Here is an 18,613-nt window from a genome sequence, read left to right on the forward strand (position 1 = left end):
TTTACCAACTTTAGCAGTCTGAAATTAATCGAACATGCAATCGGGATGCGTTGATAGTTGCTGGTGATTTGAATTCAAAAGTTGGAAACAAAGATGAAGAACAGATAGTTGGAAAATATGGCCTTTTTTTTTTTTAGAAACGGTGCTGGAGATTGCATCACAGAATTTTGCAAGACCAATGACTTCTTCATTGCAAAGATGTATAAATGCTGATTATACATGTGGGCCTCACCAGATGGACTACACAAGACTCAAATCAACTACATCTGTGGAAAGAGACTATGGAGAAGCTCAATACCATCAGTCAGAACAAGGTCAGGGGCCGACGGTGGAACAGACCATCAATTGCTCATATGCAAGTTCAAGCTGAAACTGAAGAAAATTAGAACAAGTTTACAAGAGCCAAAGTACAACCCTGAGTATATTTGGAAGACAGCTCTCCTAGGCTGGGTTCTCTAGAGAAGCAAACCCAGTAATGTGTATTAAACGTATAGAGAGAGTTATATTAAGGAAACAGCTCATGCGATTGTAGGGGTTGGAAATTCCCAAGACCTTGGATCAGGATAGACTTCTTTCCCAATTCACAGAGTTGCAGAAGCTGGTGAACCCAAGATGAGCAGGTTGGAGAGCAGGGATCCTGCTCACAGGTTGTTTTTCTGGGCAGGGTGGTTTAGCAGACACACATGAAGTAATCTCTTCAGATGGGAGTGGTTCTGCTGGCAGGAGTGATTCAATGGAATTTAGGGGCTCAGTGTCCCCAGCTTCCTGATTGTCTGCCCATATGTCCCCACCCCAAATTTCAGGATTCCATTTCTTCTCAATCAATGGCCTTAATTTAACTTCAGACACCTCTCAAGGGTGGCAATTGAGCTGGCATTGTAATTCAGCCACTCTTACAATAAGACTCTGGGTTTGGTTTTCGGCAATATCAGCTCTGTTACTACAAGAAATAAGGCTCCCTTTCAAAGCACAAGTGGAAACTTTGAAGCCATTTATGTAGCACCTGAGCTTTGACTCTGAAGCCATGAGCACATCTCTTTCTTTCACCAGTTCGTCTAGCAAAAGTAGGACCATCCAACCAGCTTCCTTATACTTCTGGCTCTGACAGAACTGTAGAAAGATATCACACATGTGTTCACCCAGAGCCTCACCTTTCGCCAACACCTGATCTATCGGTGGTGATATTTTGCGTATTTGTATCGCTACCTCATGCCATGGACCGTCGATACCCTCTTTACTGCTGGAAGCAGGGTCATCACCATTTTTAAGACTAGCCAGACTTGAGAACCAATTTAGAAAACTCATCCTTACAATTTTGTTTCTCTAGAATCACTCTCAGTACCAAATGCCTTTGGCTGGGTTCTCTAGAGAAGCAAAATCAGTGAAGCGTATAAATATATACAGAGAGACATTTATATCAAAAAATGCCTCACACGATTGTAGAGGCTGGAACGTCCCAAGTCTGTGGATCAGGATCGAGGCTTCTCCTGATTCATGTAGCTGCAGGGGCTGGCAAACCCAAGATCAGCAGGTCAGAGACCAGGACTCTTGCTCACAGGCTGTGAATATCGACGAATCCCAAGGTCGGCAGGCAAGACTGCAAGGCTTCTCCAGATTCGTGTAGCTGCAGGGGCTGGAGAACCCAAGATCGGCAGGAAGGAGAGCAGGGCTCCACTCACAGGCTGTGAAGATTAACAAAACCCGAGATCGGCACATAAGCTGATAGCGCAAGTCCCAAGAATGGGAGGTCAGATGAACAGGAAGACTCAGCTAAAAGCCAGAATGTCTGCTTATATTCGGATGCAGGCAACACCCAAAGGAAACCCCCCTTCAACTGAGTGGATACTTACAGCAGATGCCATCATGGGAGTGATCACATATAAACACTGAGAATCATGGTCCAGCCAAGTTGACACACAATCTTACCCATCACAAAGGGCATCCCAATTGGTAAAAGAAGTATACCTATTTGCAGATGATATGATCTTATATACAGAAAACTCCAAAGAATCTACAAAAAAATTACTGGAACTAATAGAATAATTCAGCAAAGAATCAGGATACAAGATAAACATACAAAAATCAGTTGGATTCCTCTACACCAACAAAGAGAACATCGAAAAGGAAATCACCAAATCAATACCATTTACAATAGCCCCCAAGAAGATAAAATACTTAGGAATAAACATAACCAGAGATGTAAAGGACAAAGAAAACTACAAAACACTACTGCAAGAAACCAAAAGGGACCTACATAAGTGGAAAAACATACCTTGCTCATGAATAGGAAGACTTAACATTGTAAAAATGTCTAATCTACCGAAACTGATCTATAGATACAATCCAATTCCGATCCAAATTCCAGCGACATTTTTTAATGAGATGGAGAAACAAATCACCAACTTCATATGGAAGGGAAAGAGGCCCCAGATAAGTAAAGCATTACTGAAAAAGAAGAAGAAAGTGGGAGGCCTCACTCTACCTGATTTTAGAACCTATTACACTGCCACAGTAGTCAAAACAGCCTCGTGCTGGTACAACAACAGACACATAGACCAATGGAACAGAATTGAGAAGCCAGACATAAATTCATCCACCCATGTGCAGCTGATATTTGACAAAGACCCTGAGTCCATTAATTGGGGGAAAAGACAGCCTCTTTAACAAATGGCGCTGGCATAACTGGATGTCCATCTGCAAAAAAATGTAACAAGACCCATAACTCACACCATGTACAAAAACTAATTCAAAATGGATCAAAGACCTATGTATAAAATCTAAAACAATAAAGATCATGGAAGAAAAAATAGGGACAATGCTAGGAGCCCTAATACACGGCATAAACAGAATACAAACCATAAGTAACAATGCAGAAATTCACGAAGAGAAACTAGGGAACTGGGAGCTCCTAAAAGTCAAACACTTATGCTCACCAGAAGACTTCACCGAAAGAGTAAAGACAACCTACAGACTAGGAAAAAAAATTTAGCTATGACATATCCGATAAGGATCTAATCTCTAAAGTCTACAAGATACTGTAACACCTCAACAACAAAGATACCCAATTAAAAAATGGGCAAAGGATATGAACAGACACTTCACCAAAGAAGACATTCAGGCAACTAACAGATACATGAGGAAATGCTCACGATCATTAGCCATTAGAGAAATGCAAATCGAAAGTATAATGAGATAGCATCTCAGCCCAACAAGGTCAGCACTAATCCAAAAAACACCAAACAATAAATGTTGGAGAGCTTGTGGAGAGGGTGGACAGACACACAGACATACAGAAAGACACAGACACACGGACAGACAAACATACAGACACACAGACACAGACAGACACACAGAGACAGACAGACACACAGGCACACAGACACAGACACACAGACAGACAGATACAGACAGACACACAGACAGACACAGAGACAGACAAACAGACACAGAGACACACACAGACAGACACGCAGACAGACACAGACACGCAGAGACAGACACAGAGAGACACACAGAGACAGACACACAGACTCAGAGACAGACACACAGATACACAAAGACAGACACACGCACAGGTAGACAGACACACGCACAGGCAGGCAGACAGACTCACAGGTAGGCAGGCAGACGCACAGATGGACAGATGCACAGACAAACAGACACACGCACAGAGACACACGCACACACACACACAAACACATGCACACACACACAAACACATGCACACACAGACACACACATGAAGAGAATCTTTCTTCAGCAACATTTTTCAACTATTTTTTTCTAGAAGAAAATATGTATCGGTAATATTTCTCTCACGAGTGTTGGCTTTTCATGTAAATTCAATTTTTTAAATTTCCAAAATCAACAGTTAAATTGATAAATTCTTCCTGAAATGATACTAGCCTGAGAATGAACTTAAACAAGAAAACGCAGACCATCATATAAGTTTTTCTGTTACTTGATAAGATATATACTTGTCATATTTAAAACAATAAATGATTTATTAATATCTTACGAAACATTGCATTGTGGGGGAATAGGAGTTCTTTTAACCCCCTAGGCAAACTCTCTATTTTTTTTTAATTTTTATTGTGCTTTAAGTGAAAGTTTACAAATCAAGTCAGTCTCTCACACAAAAACTTATATACACCTTGCTACATACTCCCAACTGTTCTCCCCCTAATGAGACAGCCCACTCCCTCCCTCCACTCTCTCTTTTCCTGTCCATTTCGCCAGCTTCTAACGCCCTCTACCCTCTCATCTCCCTTCCAGGCAAGAGATGCAAATATAGTCTCAAGTGTCCACCTGATCCAAGAAGCTCAATCCTCACCAGCATCCCTCTCCATCCCATTGTCTGGTCCAATCCCTGTCTGAAGAGTTGGCTTTGGGAATGGTTCCTGTCCTGGGCCAGCAGAAGCTCTGGGGGCCATGACCACCGGGGTCCTTCTAGTCTCAGTCAGACCATTAAGCCTGGTCTATTTACAAGCATTTGGGGTCTGTATCCCACTGCTTTCCTGCTCCCTCAGGGGTTCTCTGTTGTGTTCTCTGTCAGGGCAGTCATGGGCTGTAACCGGGCACCATCTAGTTCTTCTGGTCTCAGGCTGTTGTAGTCTCTGGTTTACATGGCCCTTTCTGTCTCTTGGGCTCGTAATTACCTTGTGTCCTTGGTGTTCTTCATTCTCCTTTGATCTAGGTGGGTTGAGACCAATTGATGCATCTTAGATGGCCGCTTCCTAGCGTTTAAGACCGCAGATGCTAGGGTGTGGGGCTATTCTTGATCCCTTGTGGTAAAACAGTCCAGCAATATTGAGTCTTAGTTCCTGAGGTGGGATCCTCCCACTCAAAAGCAAATATCTCTTGGGACTTTCTTACAGAGGGACACAAGAAAAAGCATCTTTCAAGTCTAGAACCGTAAACCATGCACAATCCGCTGGAAAGAGTGTCAGCAGAGTGTATGGATTGCGTACCACTAGGTGAATATCCTCTGCTATCTGAGTCATGGCCCGTAGGTCTTCTACAAATTGATACTCTTCAGTGCCTGGCTTTATTATGGGTAGAATAGGGGTGTTGTAAACAGACTTGCAGGAACGGATAAGTCCATGTGCCAAGAAGGTTTTGATTAAATGTTGTAGGCCTTGTTTAGCCTCCTGCTTCAAGGGGTACTGCTTGAAATGTGGAACGGTGTGGTTTGGTTTAAGCCTTACCTGGACTGGGGTTGCTGTCTTTGCCTTACCAGGGATTCTGGTGGTCCAGACCTGGGGTTTAACTTGATCCTGAAAGTGCTGGGGTAGGAGTAGAGATTCCGTAGGGGTGGCCACCTGCAAAAGGGCTGCTTGAAGAGCACAGGCTTTATCCGGTTCTACTCCTACTTGAAGTTGACCTGCTGAAAAGGTGGCTTGAGCATTTAACTTGGTTAACAACTCCCTTCCCAAAAGGCAGATGGGACATTCAGGCACATACAAGAAACTATGAGTCAGCTCTGTACCTCCGACTTGACAGTCCATCTGTTGAAGGAATGGTTTATTGATAGGTTTTCCTGACACTGCAGTAATGGTCATGTTTCTTTTAGAAAGAAGGCCCTTCAGGGTATTTAAAACCAAGTAGGTTGTGCCTGTGTTCACTAAGAATTCAGCAGGATGTCCTCCCACTGTTATTGCAAGCTGGGGCTCCTTGTGGGAGATTAAGATTGGCTGGGTGGGTGGGAGGGGAGCCCCTGGGCTCCGTCAGTCCGAGCTATCGGCTGAGTTTTGGTAGCTGGGTTATGGGTTTCTTCTTAGGCTCTTGCATGGACTGGGTTGGCTGCGAGGGGCACTCCTGTTTCCAGTGGACTTCTTGTTTGCAGTAGGCACACCGCCTGGGGTCTAGCTTTAGGGGCCTTTGGGTTGGCCACAGGCCCTTTTGGGGCCCGTAAGAATTTACCTACGAGGTCTACTTGTGTGGTGAGTTACCTCCAAGAGCTGCTGCCAGAAGCGTGGCCTGTTTCATTTTTTTATTTTCCTTTTTTTCTCATACCTGGTCCTGATTATTGAAGACCTTAGAGGCAATCTCAACAAGTTGTGAAGTATCCATTCCTAGACCTCTTTCTAACATTTCAAGTTTCCGCCTGATGTCGGGGGTCCTTTGGCTGGTGAAAGTCATATTGATTAACCTAACATTCTCTGGGTCTTCAGGGTTTATATCAGTCAACTGCCAGTATGCTTCATACACCCATTCTAAGAAACTAGAGGGATTTTCCTTGGGGCCTGGTTGTACATCCTGAAATTTTCTAAGGCTCTTCTCTTTTGGGGTCCTTTGCTGCCAACCGACTATCGAACAGTTTTTACAGTGTTCTAGCTGTCCTGCCCCCAGCTGATAACTTGGGTCCCAGTGTGGATCTATGGCAGTCACACCTTGGGCTGCCGGGAGTCTAATACTGTCCTGAGGGTTGAAGTTATGCAACCTGTCAGCCTCTTGGCATGCCTTTTCTAAGACCATCCTCCGTTCCTCTGGAGTTAGAAGAATATTTAGGAGTGATTGACAGTTGGCCTGATTAGGGTGATGTGCAGCAAAGATGGACACAAACAAAGCTTCTATGCATTTCGGGTCATCTCTATACGCTGGGAGATTATTTTTCCAATTATACAGGTCAGAGGTGGAGAATGGTGTATGGACCCAGATAAAGCCTCTAGGCTGGCCATTGTGATCCAGTCCAGCAGGCATTTGTCTCAGTGGAAATTTCCCTGAGGAGACTCAGGTGGACCCCTGGCCAAATGGCACCCCACTATGGGTGTGTTCTGGGGAGACTATTCCCTGGGCAGGACCGGGAGTTTCTGACTCATGGGGGGCCGGCCAAGCTCCCGCCAAAGGCGTAGCTGTCACCGCAGTAGGCATGAGAGCCACAGTAGCTGGCGCCAGGCCAGGAACCGGGCCTACACCTGCAGGTGGATAAGGAGGAAGGGGCACAAGTGGAGATAAGAGACCGAAGGAGTACAGATTGCCCTCTGAGCCTGGAAGGATTGGGGGCTTCCTATCTCCCATCCCTTTTTTCTCTGCTGCCTGCACCATTAGCTTGCACTGTTTTTGTAGGTTCTTATTCTGCCAGAGAGACATAAAGGTTTGCACATAGGGGGTTTCATCCCAGTTTCCCTTGCTTTTGCAAAACAGATCTAACTGTAAAATGGTAGAATAGTTAAGTGACCCATACTCAGGCCACATTTCACCAGACTCCAACTGGTACTGGGGCTCTCTTTCTTCATAGGCTCATAACTAAAGAAGGGGAACATTTGGGGCCCATATTTAACTCACACACTGACATGCTCAATTAGAAACAGAGGTTTTTATTTAGCCCAAGAAACACCCTTCTCTTTTCTCATAGTTAAGACTCACACACAAACAACCTGAACTTAACTGAACCACCATAAACGAGGTTGCCCGTTCTCTGCCATTGGCTAGGGGGAGTGGTGGGGCAAGATAACGAGGATGATCGTAGTAGGGCTTCAATGCCCCTGCCATGGGGATGTCTTAGTCCTACCTCAATCCTCCAGATACCTCCCCACCTCAGAGCCAGAACCGTGGTCAACCAGAAACTAGGGTGCCCATTCTCTGCCGTGTGGCTAGGTGGAGTGGCGGAGTAATGAGGATGGTCTTAGTAGGGTTTCAATCCTTCCTAATGGGGCAGTTCTACTCTGTCCTATAGGGTCACTATGAGTAGGAATCGACTCAATGGCAACGGGTTAATACAAACTTTTACAACTCAACAACAAAAAGACAAACAACCCAATTATGAAAATAGGCAAAGGACTTTGAATAGACATTTCTTCAAAGAAAATATACAAATGGCCAGCAAGCACATGAAAAGATGCTTAATGACATCATCCACTAGGGAAATGCAAATCAACGCCATGATGAGATACCACGTCACACCCACTGGGATGGCTGTAATAATCATAATAAAAGTAAAATAACAATTGTTGACAAAGATGTGGAGAAATGGGAATGTTCACATATTACTGCTGGGAAAGTAAAATGATGCAGCCACTGTGGAAAATCGTTGAGCAGTTCCTCAATAAGTTAAACATAAACCAAACCAGTTGCCATCGAGTCAGTCCCAACTCATGGAGACCCTTTGCGTGCAGAGTAGAACTGCGCTCCAAAAGGTTCCCAAGACTGTGACTTTTTGGGGGCAGATTAAAAAAAAAAAAGACTGTGACTTTTTGGGGGCAGATTACCAGGCCTTTTTTCTGAGGCACCTCTGGGTGGGCTCAAACCCCCAAACTTTCAGGTATTTGTTGTTAGGGATTGAATCCTGTCCCCCAAAAACGTGTGTCAACTTGGCTAGAGCATGATTCCCAGTACTGTGTGATTGTCCATCATTTTTAATTAACTTTTATTGAGCTTCAAGTGAACGTTTACAAATCAAGTCAGTCTGTCCCATATAAGTTTACATACATCTTTCTCCGTACTCCCACTTGCTCTCCCCCTAATGAGTCAGCCCTTCCAGTCTCTCGTGACAATTATGCCAGCTTCCAACTCTCTCTATCCTCCCATCTCCCCTCCAGACAGGAGATGCCAACACAGTCTCAAGTGTCCACCTGATATAATTAGCTCACTCTTCTTCAGCATCTCTCTCCTACCCACTGTCCGGTCCCTTTCATGTCTGATGAGTTGTCTTCGGGGGTGGTTCCTGTCCTGTGCCAACAGAAGGTTTGGGGACCATGCCCGCCGGGATTCCTCTAGTCACAGTCAGACCATTAAGTATGGTATTTTTATGAGAATTTGGGGTCTGCATCCCACTGATCTCCTGTTCCCTCAGGGGTTCTCTATTGTGCTCCCTGTCAGGGCAGTCATCGGTTGTAGCTGGGCACCATCTAGTTTTTCTGGTCTCAGGATGATGTAGTCGCTGGTTCATATGGCACTTTCTGTCTCTTGGGCTCGTAAGCGCCTTGCGTCCTTGGTGTTCTTCATTCTCCTTTGATCCAGGTGGGTTGAGACCAATTGATGCATCTTAGATGGCTGCTTGCTAGCGTTTAAGACCCCAGACACCACTCTTCAAAGTGGGATGCAGAATGTTTTCTTAATAGATTTTATTATGCCAATTGACTTAGATGTCCCCTGAAACCATGGTCTCCAGACCCCTGCCCCTACTACGCTGGCCTTCGAAGCATTCAGTTTATTCACGAAACTTCTTTGCTTTTGGTTTAGTCCAATTGCGTTGACCTCCCCTGTATTGTGTGCTGTCTTTCCCTTCACCTAAAGTAGTTCTTATCTACTATCTAATTAGTGAATACTCCTCTCCCACCCTTCCTCCCTCCCCCGTCTCGTAACCAGGAAAGAATGTTTTCTTCTCAGTTTAAACTATTTCTCAAGTTCTTATAATAGTGGTCTTATACAATACTTGTCCTCTTGCAACTGACTAATTTCACTCAGCATAATGCCTTCCAGGTTCCTCCATGTTATGAAATGTTTCACAGATTCCTCATTGTTCTTTATCGATGCGTACTATTCCATTGTGTGAATATACCATAATTTATTTACCCATTCATCCGTTGATGGGCACCTTGGTTGCTTCCATCTTTTTGCTGTTGTAAACAGTGCTGCAATAATCATGGGTATGCATATATCTGTTCGTGTAAAGGCTCTTATTTCTCTAGGATATATTCCAAGTTGTGGGATTGCTGGATTGTACGGGGGTTCTATTTCTAGCTTTTTAAGGAAACGCCAAATCGATTTCCAAAGTGGTTGTAGCATTTTACATTGCCACCAGCATGTTTACGTCTTCCAATCTCTCCACAGCCTCTCCAACATTTATTATTTTGTGTGTTTTGGATTAATGCCAGCCTTGTTGGAGTGAGATGAAATCTCATTGTCGTTTTGATCTACATTTCTCTAATGGCTAATGATCGTGAGTATTTCCTCATATATCTGTTAGCTGCCTGAATGTCTTCTTTAGTGAAGTGTCTATTCATATCTTTTGCCCATTTTTAAATTGGGTTATTTGTCTTTTTGCAGTTGAGCTTTTGCAGTATCATGTAGATTTTAGAGATCAGGCGCTGATCAGAAATGTCATAGCTAAAAACTGTTTCCCAGTCTGTAAGTAGTCTTTTTACTCTTTTGGTGAAGTCTTTGGATGAGCATAGCTGTTTGATTTTTAGGAGCTCCCAGTTATCCAGTTTTTCTTCTACATTCTTTATAATGTTTTGTATACTGTTTATGCCATGTATTAGGGCTCCTAGCATTGTCCCTATTTTTTCTTCCATGATCTTTATCCTTTTAGATTTTATATTTAGGTCTGTTTATCTGGAAATGTCTTAATTTCACCTTCATATTTAAGACACAGTTTTGCTGGATATGTGATTCTTGGCAGGCAATTTTTTTCCTTCAATTTTTTACATATGTCATCCCATTGCCTTCTTGCCTGCACGGTTTCTGCCGAGCAGTCCGAGCTTATTCTTATTGGCTCTCCTTTGCAGGCGACTTTTCGTTTATCCCTCACTGCTCTTATAATTCTCTCTTTATCTTTGGTTTTGCCAAGCTTGATTATAATATGCCTTGGTGACTTTCTTTTAAGATCTACCTTATGTGTCCAGCGTTTTTTATCTGATGTGATTTTCCTATGTGTTGTAAATCCTACCTCTATGACGTTAATGAGGTGGGACTAGCAGCAGTTATGTTAACAAGGAAGGACTCGATCTATAAGAATTAGGTTGTGTCTTAAGCCAATCTCCTTTGAGATATAAAAGAGAGAAGTGAGCAGAGAGAAGGGGGGGCCTCATACCACCAAGAAAGTAGCGCCAGGAGCAGAGCGTGTCCTTTGGACCCAGGGTCCCTGCACTGAGAAGCTCCTAGTCCAGGGACAGATAAATGACAAGGATCTTCCTCTAGAGCCATTAGAGAAAGAAAGCTTTCTCTTGGAGCTGATGCCCTGAATTTGGACTTCTAGCTTACTTGGCTGTGAGAGAATAAACCTCTGTTTGTTGAAGCCATCCACTTGTGGTATTTCTGTTAGAGCAGCACTAGATGACCAAAACAGTTGTCAAGTGCTTGACCAACTGCACCACCCAGGTGTTCCCAAGTTAAACACAGTTTTACCATATTACCTGGAATTCCACTCCTAGGATATCCCGAAAAGAATTGAAAACAGTGTTCGAACAAAAACTTGTACACGAATGTTCATAGCAGCACCATTCACCATAGCAAAAAGGCAGAAACAACCTAAAAGTCCATCAACAGGTGAAAGGATAAACAAAGTTTGATATATCCATACAATGGAATATCATTTAGCACTAAAATAGGAATGAAGTAATGATGCATGCTATAACAACGAACGTTGGAAACATGCTAAGCCACACACATAAATGTTGTAAGCTGACCTTACTAATGCCAGTAAATTTCCATTAGTCCTTAAACAGGCCCAAATCAGATTTGGCCGGCACCACATGCACAGAAGGGCCAGCTGTGACCGCTAATTGGCCTGAACAGAGGACACAGCCACAGGAGGAACAAATCAGAAGGAGAATCATCACCCGGACCCTATTTCAAAGCAAGAGGTCCGACAAGAACCACATCACCTCCTGTTTCCGGGCTACGTTCTAGAGTTTTCACTCCACAGAACACCTGCATGGCTGCCATCTTGCTGCCCAAATCACATATAAGCCCTGCTTTGCCGTAGCTTCCTGACCCCGATCAGAGGAACTTCCTCCTGGCTCCTTGCTCTGTGCATTGCAATAAAGTTACTTTCTCTTTTTCAAAGACTGGTGTCCAGATAATTGGCAAGTCTGAGCACGTGGGACGAGGACCCTCCTTTCCAGGTTTGGTAACAATTTTGGTGCCTGTAGGGTAATGCTATTCAGCTATATACATCCCCTCCCTAATGGAATCAGCTTTGCTCTTCCCCAAAGCATACTGGGGATGAATTCGGGATGGACTTGGGCTAAGGTACAAGGCCGGGAGTGGCATAACTGGGCCAGCAGCCAAGGACGAAGAATGCCTTCGTGGCAAGAAGGAAAACATCTGGGCCTGGACCTCATCTCCCTGGGAACGCTAACTACCCAAGGACGTGGGAGAAAAACAATGAGCCTTGGTCCCAACTGGAATGGTATATAAGCTTGTGTCCCTTGCTAGGTGGTTGCGGAAAATACTCCAGCCGGCCGCCACTGGAGAAAGCAGCTGCTTGCCCGTGTAAGCAAGTTTTTCCTGAATAAACGTATGAATGTGGATCACCTTTCTTTGGACTGGGCACAAGTATGCATCTCTTCCAGTCGATTGCCAGCTTGTTGTCTTCCAATTTTCTTGGCATAGATGTGTGAGCACCACCAGTGCTGCATCCATTTGTTGAAACATCTCAACTGGTTTTCTGTCAATGCATGGAGGCTTGTTTTTCGCCAGTGCCTTCAGTGTAGCTTGGACTTCTTCCTTCAGTACCGTCGCTTCTTGACCATATGCTACCTCCTGAAATGGCTGAAGGGCAACCAGTTCTTTTTGGTACGGTGTCTGTGTATTTCTTCAATCTTCTTTTGATGCTTTCTGAGTTGTTCAATATTTTGCCCATAGAATCCTTCAGTATTGCACCTCGAGACTTGAATTTTTTCTTCAGTTCTTTCAGCTTGAGAAAGGCCGAGCATGTTCTTCCCTTTTGGTTTTCTATCTCCAGCTCTTTGCACATGTCATTATAATACTTTACTTTGTCTCCTTGAGCTGTCCTTTGAAATCTTCTGTTCAGCTGCTTTACTTTATGATTTCTTCCATTTGCTTTAGCTACTCTATGTTCAAGAGCAAGTTTCAGAGTCTCCTCTGACATCCATTCTGGTATTTTCTTTCTTTTCTGTCTTTTTAATGGCCTTTTGCTTTCTTCATGTATGATGTCCTTGATGTGATCTTACAACTTGTCTGGTTTTTGGTCATTAGTGTTCAACATGTCAAATTTATTCTTGAAATGGTCTTTAAATTGAGATGGGATATACTCAAGGTTGTATTCTGGCTTTCGTGGACTGGTTTTAATTTTCTTCATCTTCAGCTTGGACTTCCATATGAGGAATTGATGTTCTGTTCAGCACTGGGCCCCTGGACTTGTTCTGACTGATGATATTGAGCTTCTCCATTGTTTCTTTCCACAGATGTTCTGGGTTTGATTTCTGTGCTTTCATCTGTTGAGGTCTACGTGTACAGTCGCAATTTATGTTGTTGAGAAAAGATATTAGAAAGGAATAATTCATTATTCTTGCAAAATTCTATCATGTGATCTCCAGCCTCGTTTCTATCATCAAGGCCATATTTTCAAGTAATGATCTTTCTTTGTTTCTAACTTTCACATTCCAATCACCAGTAATTATTTCTGCAGCCTGAAATGGACCAAAGAGGCAATCAAGATGCACGGATGCATTGATAACACTACATGCAAGGTATTTATATTAAATAGATTTGTATCTGAGGACTCTCAGTTGTCATGTGGTTTGTCAGGTCTGACCCTAGGCAAATACAAGACTTACCTAGAAGGCTTCAGCGGGGAAGCTGCCCCTCCCCAACCAGACTTGGTTCACAGCCAATTCGTGGCAGTCTCAGAAGGGAGTTGCAGTCAAGAACTCAGCTATGATCCTCTCCCGAACTAGCCATGCTCTTGCATTTCTGCTGCATGGTGGTCTGTCTATGGGGGGCCCTCATACAGGCCTTCCTCAGGGATCTGTGGGAAAATAACAGAAGACCCAACACTCCTTTCTAAGCAATCCCAGAAGGAGAGGAGAAAGAGAGTGGGGCTGAAAGAGAATTGGAAGAAATAATGGGTGAAACTTTCCCATATTTGGTGGCAAAGAAGTTCACCAATACGAGAAGTTGTTGAGACCCCAATCAGGAGAAATACAAAGCAATCTATGAGTCAGGGTGTCAGAATTTGGCTGAGAATTCGGAAATTTTAAGGACTTCTCCCAAGAAGGTTCCCCACTCAGGGAAGCTACAGTCCCACTGAGCCCTCAGAACACTTGGAATGAAGTTTGCACCTGCTCCCTTACGCTGGGGCGGAAGGGGGAGGAGCCTCACGTGAGTCCAACCCTCGGCCCCACCCATTCCCGCCCTTTGGGCCTGGGGGCGGGGCCGGGTCCGGCGCATTTCCGTTTGCAGTTTGGCGCCCAGAGGAACCCTGAGGGAGCCGCAGCCAATCCTTCCTCGTCATCCACGTGAGTCCCGGGCAGGCGAGCGCGGGCTAGAGAGCTGTGGGCGCTGAGTTAGTGAGTTCTGTGGAGGCCGGAGGGTGTAGCCGACCTTGGGGCACGGGTGGTGGTGTCCAGGCTCCCTCCAGGCCAGGTGCGGACCACGCGAAGCGGCCCGCCTGTCCTACCCCGGGTGGTCGGGCCTTCCTGGGATTCCTCCAGGGCGGGTGGGCGCCCGGTTCTGAGGCGGCGGGAGGCCACCGAAGAGCGCGCGGGACCGCGCCAGGCAGCAGCGTCCGATCTTAAACCAGATTTCCAACTTTTCCGGGACGTGTGCCGTTCGCCGTCCATCAGGTGCCGTCTCTGCGCACACTGTTGTATTCCTCGGTCCTGTGAGGGGGTTTGGAGCAGAAACCACCGGACCCGCGTGAAGGGGACTTTCAGTTCGGAGGGGAAGGAGCCCTGGGAGAGTCCAATCCCTAGTGGACGTGGTCGCCGCAGGCTTGGGTCGGTGAGGGGAGGGCTGGCCAGCTGTGAGGCTGAGCGGGCTAACGGGTGGGTCCACAGCCCAGGTCGGCACAGTTCCGAGATGCCCTCAGGCGACAGTGAGGTGCCTGGGCTTAGGGAGATGGAAGCTTCGGAGGAACAAGCGATAACCTTACTCTGTGCCAGGCAAGCCGCTATTCGCTTCCATGCAATTGCAGCCAGACGGCAAATTTTATGAAGTACATGTTGTTATCGTGCTCATGCTACAGCCTACTGGCACTGTATGTGAGCTAAGTCACTTCCTAGGCCACGCAGCTACCGGGTAACTGAAATCTGGTTATCGCTCTATCCTTAAAGTTCAGGCTACCTTCATGGAAAGGGCAAAATGGGGGCAGTACGTCGATTTTGGATGAGTAGGTACCGAGAGTCTGGAGCACCTTCCCCACCCCCATACCCACCCCACCCCCACCCCATCCCCCCACCCCACCCCCATACCCCCACCCTACCCCACCCCCACCCCATCCCCCCACGCCACCCCCACCCCATCCCCCCACGCCACCCACACCCCATCCCCCCACACCACCCCCACCCCACCGCCCCACCCTACCCCCCACCCCCGCCTTGATTTCCACTGGAACAAAGAGGAAAGCTGCACAGAAAGTCATGTCAAATGCAGGTCTTGAGACCTGTTGAGACGTGTGTGGCCCACACCCACACCCCCACACCACCCCCACCCCATCCCCCCACGCCACCCCCACCCCATCCCCGCACCCCACCCCCACCCCACCCCACCCCCACCCCCACCCCACCGCCTCGCCCTACCCCCCACCCCCGCCTTGATTTCCGCTGGAACAAAGAGGAAAGGTGCACAGAAAGTCATGTCAAATGCAGGTCTTGAGACCTGTTGAGACGTGTGTGACCTGCCTCTATGACCTCAGAGATAGCCCTAAGAATATTTTAATGAAAGCCTCTTGGAGTGTTATTACAGGGAGTCTGTAAGGAGATGTTAGGGGAACAGCACATACCTGGAGGTGAGAAGAATGAGGGGCTGATGATTTGCTGTTCTTGCAAAGCATTGCTCCAGCTAAGGTCCCTTTGATTGAAGGCTATTAAAGGCTACTTGATGCTAGATGGGGAGCCATAGTGGCACAGTGGTTAAGCGATTAGCTGCTAACCAAAAGGTTAGCACTTTGAATCCACCAGCTGCTCCTTGGAAACAATGTGGGGCAGTTCTACTATGTCCCATAGGGTCGCTATGAGTCTGAATCCACTTGATGGCAATGGGGTTTTAATGCTAGATGGACATTCACATTATTTAAATGTATTGTTAGTATCCCTCCTCCATTTTTTTTTTGAGGCCAATCTATACTCAGAAATGCGAAAGTGTTGGAATTAAATTGGTAGCGGGGATGCAGTCATGTATACGGGGCTCTGGAAGGGCAGGTGTTCTTCACCAGAGGTCCTTGGAATTCTAGAGCAGAGCTACCGAGTAGAACGTTCCAGAGGTGAGCACTTGAGATGTGGCTAGCGTGACTGAGGAACTGAATTTTTATTTTAAATTTTGCCTTAAACCATCACGTGGGTCTTGTGCAGTTCTAAAAGATCCGTGGATGGCCTTGGAGATTTTGTAAACCTTATGGAATTATATGAATGTTTGTAGAGTTGGATATGGAGGTCTGTTTTTTGGGGAAGTGTGTCCACACCTTTCATCAGATTCTGAAAACCACCAGAAAGATGAAGAACTTCTGCTTTAGAGCTTTGGTGAAAAGTAAGGCAAGGGAGTGAGTAAGTATGCCCTCTGGTAACCACTGCTGTTTCTACTTTCTTGTGTTTTCCTGTCCTCAGCTATAGGTGACTCCTGGACTGTTAGATAAATTCTCAGCTGCTGGAAGGGAGCAATGGCTGTGGCCCTGGGCTGTGCAATCCAGGCCTCCTTGAATCACGGCTCCACGCTTAAAGAGTACGATACTGAGTGTGAAGTCTTCCATCAGCGCTTCAGGCAGTTCCAATACCAACAGGCAGCCGGGCCTCGTGAAGCTTTCAACAGCCTCTGGGAGCTTTGCTCTCAGTGGTTGAAGCCAACGATCCATTCTAAGGAAGAAATCCTGGAGCTGCTAGTGTTGGAGCAATTCCTAACTATTCTGCCCTCAGACATAGAGACCTGGGTAAGGCTGTACCGCCCAGAGAACAGAGAAAGAGTTCTGGCACTGGTAGAAGACTTACAGAGAGAACTTGAGATACCAGAGCAGCAGGTGAGAAAAGAAGGTGGGATCTCTGTTGTCAGAGAAAAAGAAGTAGCAGAGGCAGCTGGGGCCAGCTCAGAAGTCTGGTCTTTGTGTTATCCTTCAGCCCCAAGTCCGTTTCACTTTTTTCTTCTGCCAGACTCAGCATATGAGTCAGTGGTTCTGAACTCTCTGACCCAAACCCGGCCTACAACCATTACTTGGTAATGTCCCTTTAGCTATCCTGAAGTGACATTCAGAGCAAATGTAACCTGTATAAAAAAAAAAACCCGTTGCTGCCGAGTCAATTCCGACTCATAGTGTGACCCTATAGGACAGAGTAGGACTGCCCCATATGGTTTCTAAGGAGCACCTGGTGGATTCGAACTGCTGACCTTTTGGTTAGCAGCCATAGGTCTTAACCACTACGCCACCAGGGTTTCCAATTAAAAAAACATCAATTTAATATGTATTCTAATGCCTTGGGGCCTAATTCAACCCAGGGCCTGTTTTTGTGCAGTCATGAGCTAGGAAGGGTTTTTACCTTTTTAAGTGTTTATTTAAAATAGATATATTTGACAGATTGAATCTGGCCCACAAAGACTGAAATATTTCCTGCCTGGCACTTTCCAGAAAAAAGCTGGACAACGCCTGAGTCAAGAAGATTTGAGCCGAAATCTAAAGCAACAGTAAAAAAAAAAAAAAAAAAAAAACTAGCTTAGTATACACTGATAAAACTAGCTTAGTATACACTGATGGTGTCAGTGTGAGTCGGAATCGACTAGACAGTAACGCCCACCACCAACAGTGTGTATGTCGGTATATACTTGTTTGAGCTTGACTCCGCTGTTAGACCTAATGAAGTTGTCAGATGCTTGCATGTGTGCATAGAATCACTGTGAATGCAACAGGCAGCAATTCAGGCTGATACAGCTCAAATACTATGATCACTGTTGCTGCTGGTCATGTGATTTTCCAAACAAGTCTTGGTAAAATTCTGAGCGAAAATAGTATAGCCTTCCTCTGGTTTTCACAGTAGTGCATTCCTCGAAAATTCAAGTTATGCTAAAAGTATAAAGATATTTCTATTTATATGATGAAGAGGGTGAGGTTCTTGACAGGTCCTTTTTATCTATATGGATGCCTGAGAGGGAGAGTCCAAAGTTGTTTGGGATGTGCGACCATTGTGCATTGTGAATATTGTATCCCTGGCCCCCTAGACTCCAATAGCCACCACCTGCCATCACATCCAAGATGTCTCAGAGAGGTGGGGAAGGCAGTGTCCTCTGTTGAGAAACCCCCCTGTGAAACCTCTGTCTGGGGAGGCTCCTGGCTGAGCCCAGGCCAGGATCTTTGGGAGAAGCACGCAGTGCTTCTAGGTGGGCGTATGGGGCACTGCAGCATGTGGGTTGGTGGGGCTGTGCAGTAGCTGTGAGCATCAGGGCAGGTGTCCCGCCCTAACAGGGGTCTTCCGAAGTGCTCTGCTGCCCTAGGAAGGACGGAGTTTGTAGTTCCCCACCTTTCCATCTCTTCTGGGATTTGCCGATTAATTTAGATTTTAGCATCGTATGGTCTAGACTTGTGCTGCCCGGTACAGTAGCTGCTAGCCACGTGTGGCTCCTGAGCACTTGAAATGTGACCAGTCCACACTGACGTATGTGTAAGTGGAAAATGCACAACAGAGCCCAAAGGCTTAGAATGTAAGATACCTCATTAATAATTTATATTAATTACATGTTGAATTGATGACGTTGTGGATATACTGGGTTAAGTAAAACATGCTAT

The 18,613-nt window shown here is 45.7% G+C and overlaps 2 protein-coding genes across 3 annotated transcripts in view; both read left to right on the forward strand.

Moving 5' to 3' along the window:
• Positions 1-18,613, forward strand: part of LOC126069069 (zinc finger protein 75A-like) — a 217,041-nt gene that overhangs the window by 41,428 nt on the left and 157,000 nt on the right. The gene's annotated exons all lie outside the window — the stretch shown is intronic.
• Positions 1-18,613, forward strand: part of LOC126069451 (zinc finger protein 449-like) — a 66,030-nt gene that overhangs the window by 41,406 nt on the left and 6,011 nt on the right. The window contains exon 2 of the mRNA XM_049872895.1: positions 16,452-16,858. Coding sequence (XP_049728852.1) covers positions 16,505-16,858 — 354 coding nt within the window. The 5' untranslated portion in view covers positions 16,452-16,504. The remainder of the gene's footprint in view (positions 1-16,451; positions 16,859-18,613) is intronic.

The sequence above is a fragment of the Elephas maximus genome, chromosome X (assembly GCF_024166365.1).
Source record: "Elephas maximus indicus isolate mEleMax1 chromosome X, mEleMax1 primary haplotype, whole genome shotgun sequence".
Classification (NCBI taxonomy): Eukaryota; Metazoa; Chordata; class Mammalia; order Proboscidea; family Elephantidae; genus Elephas; species Elephas maximus.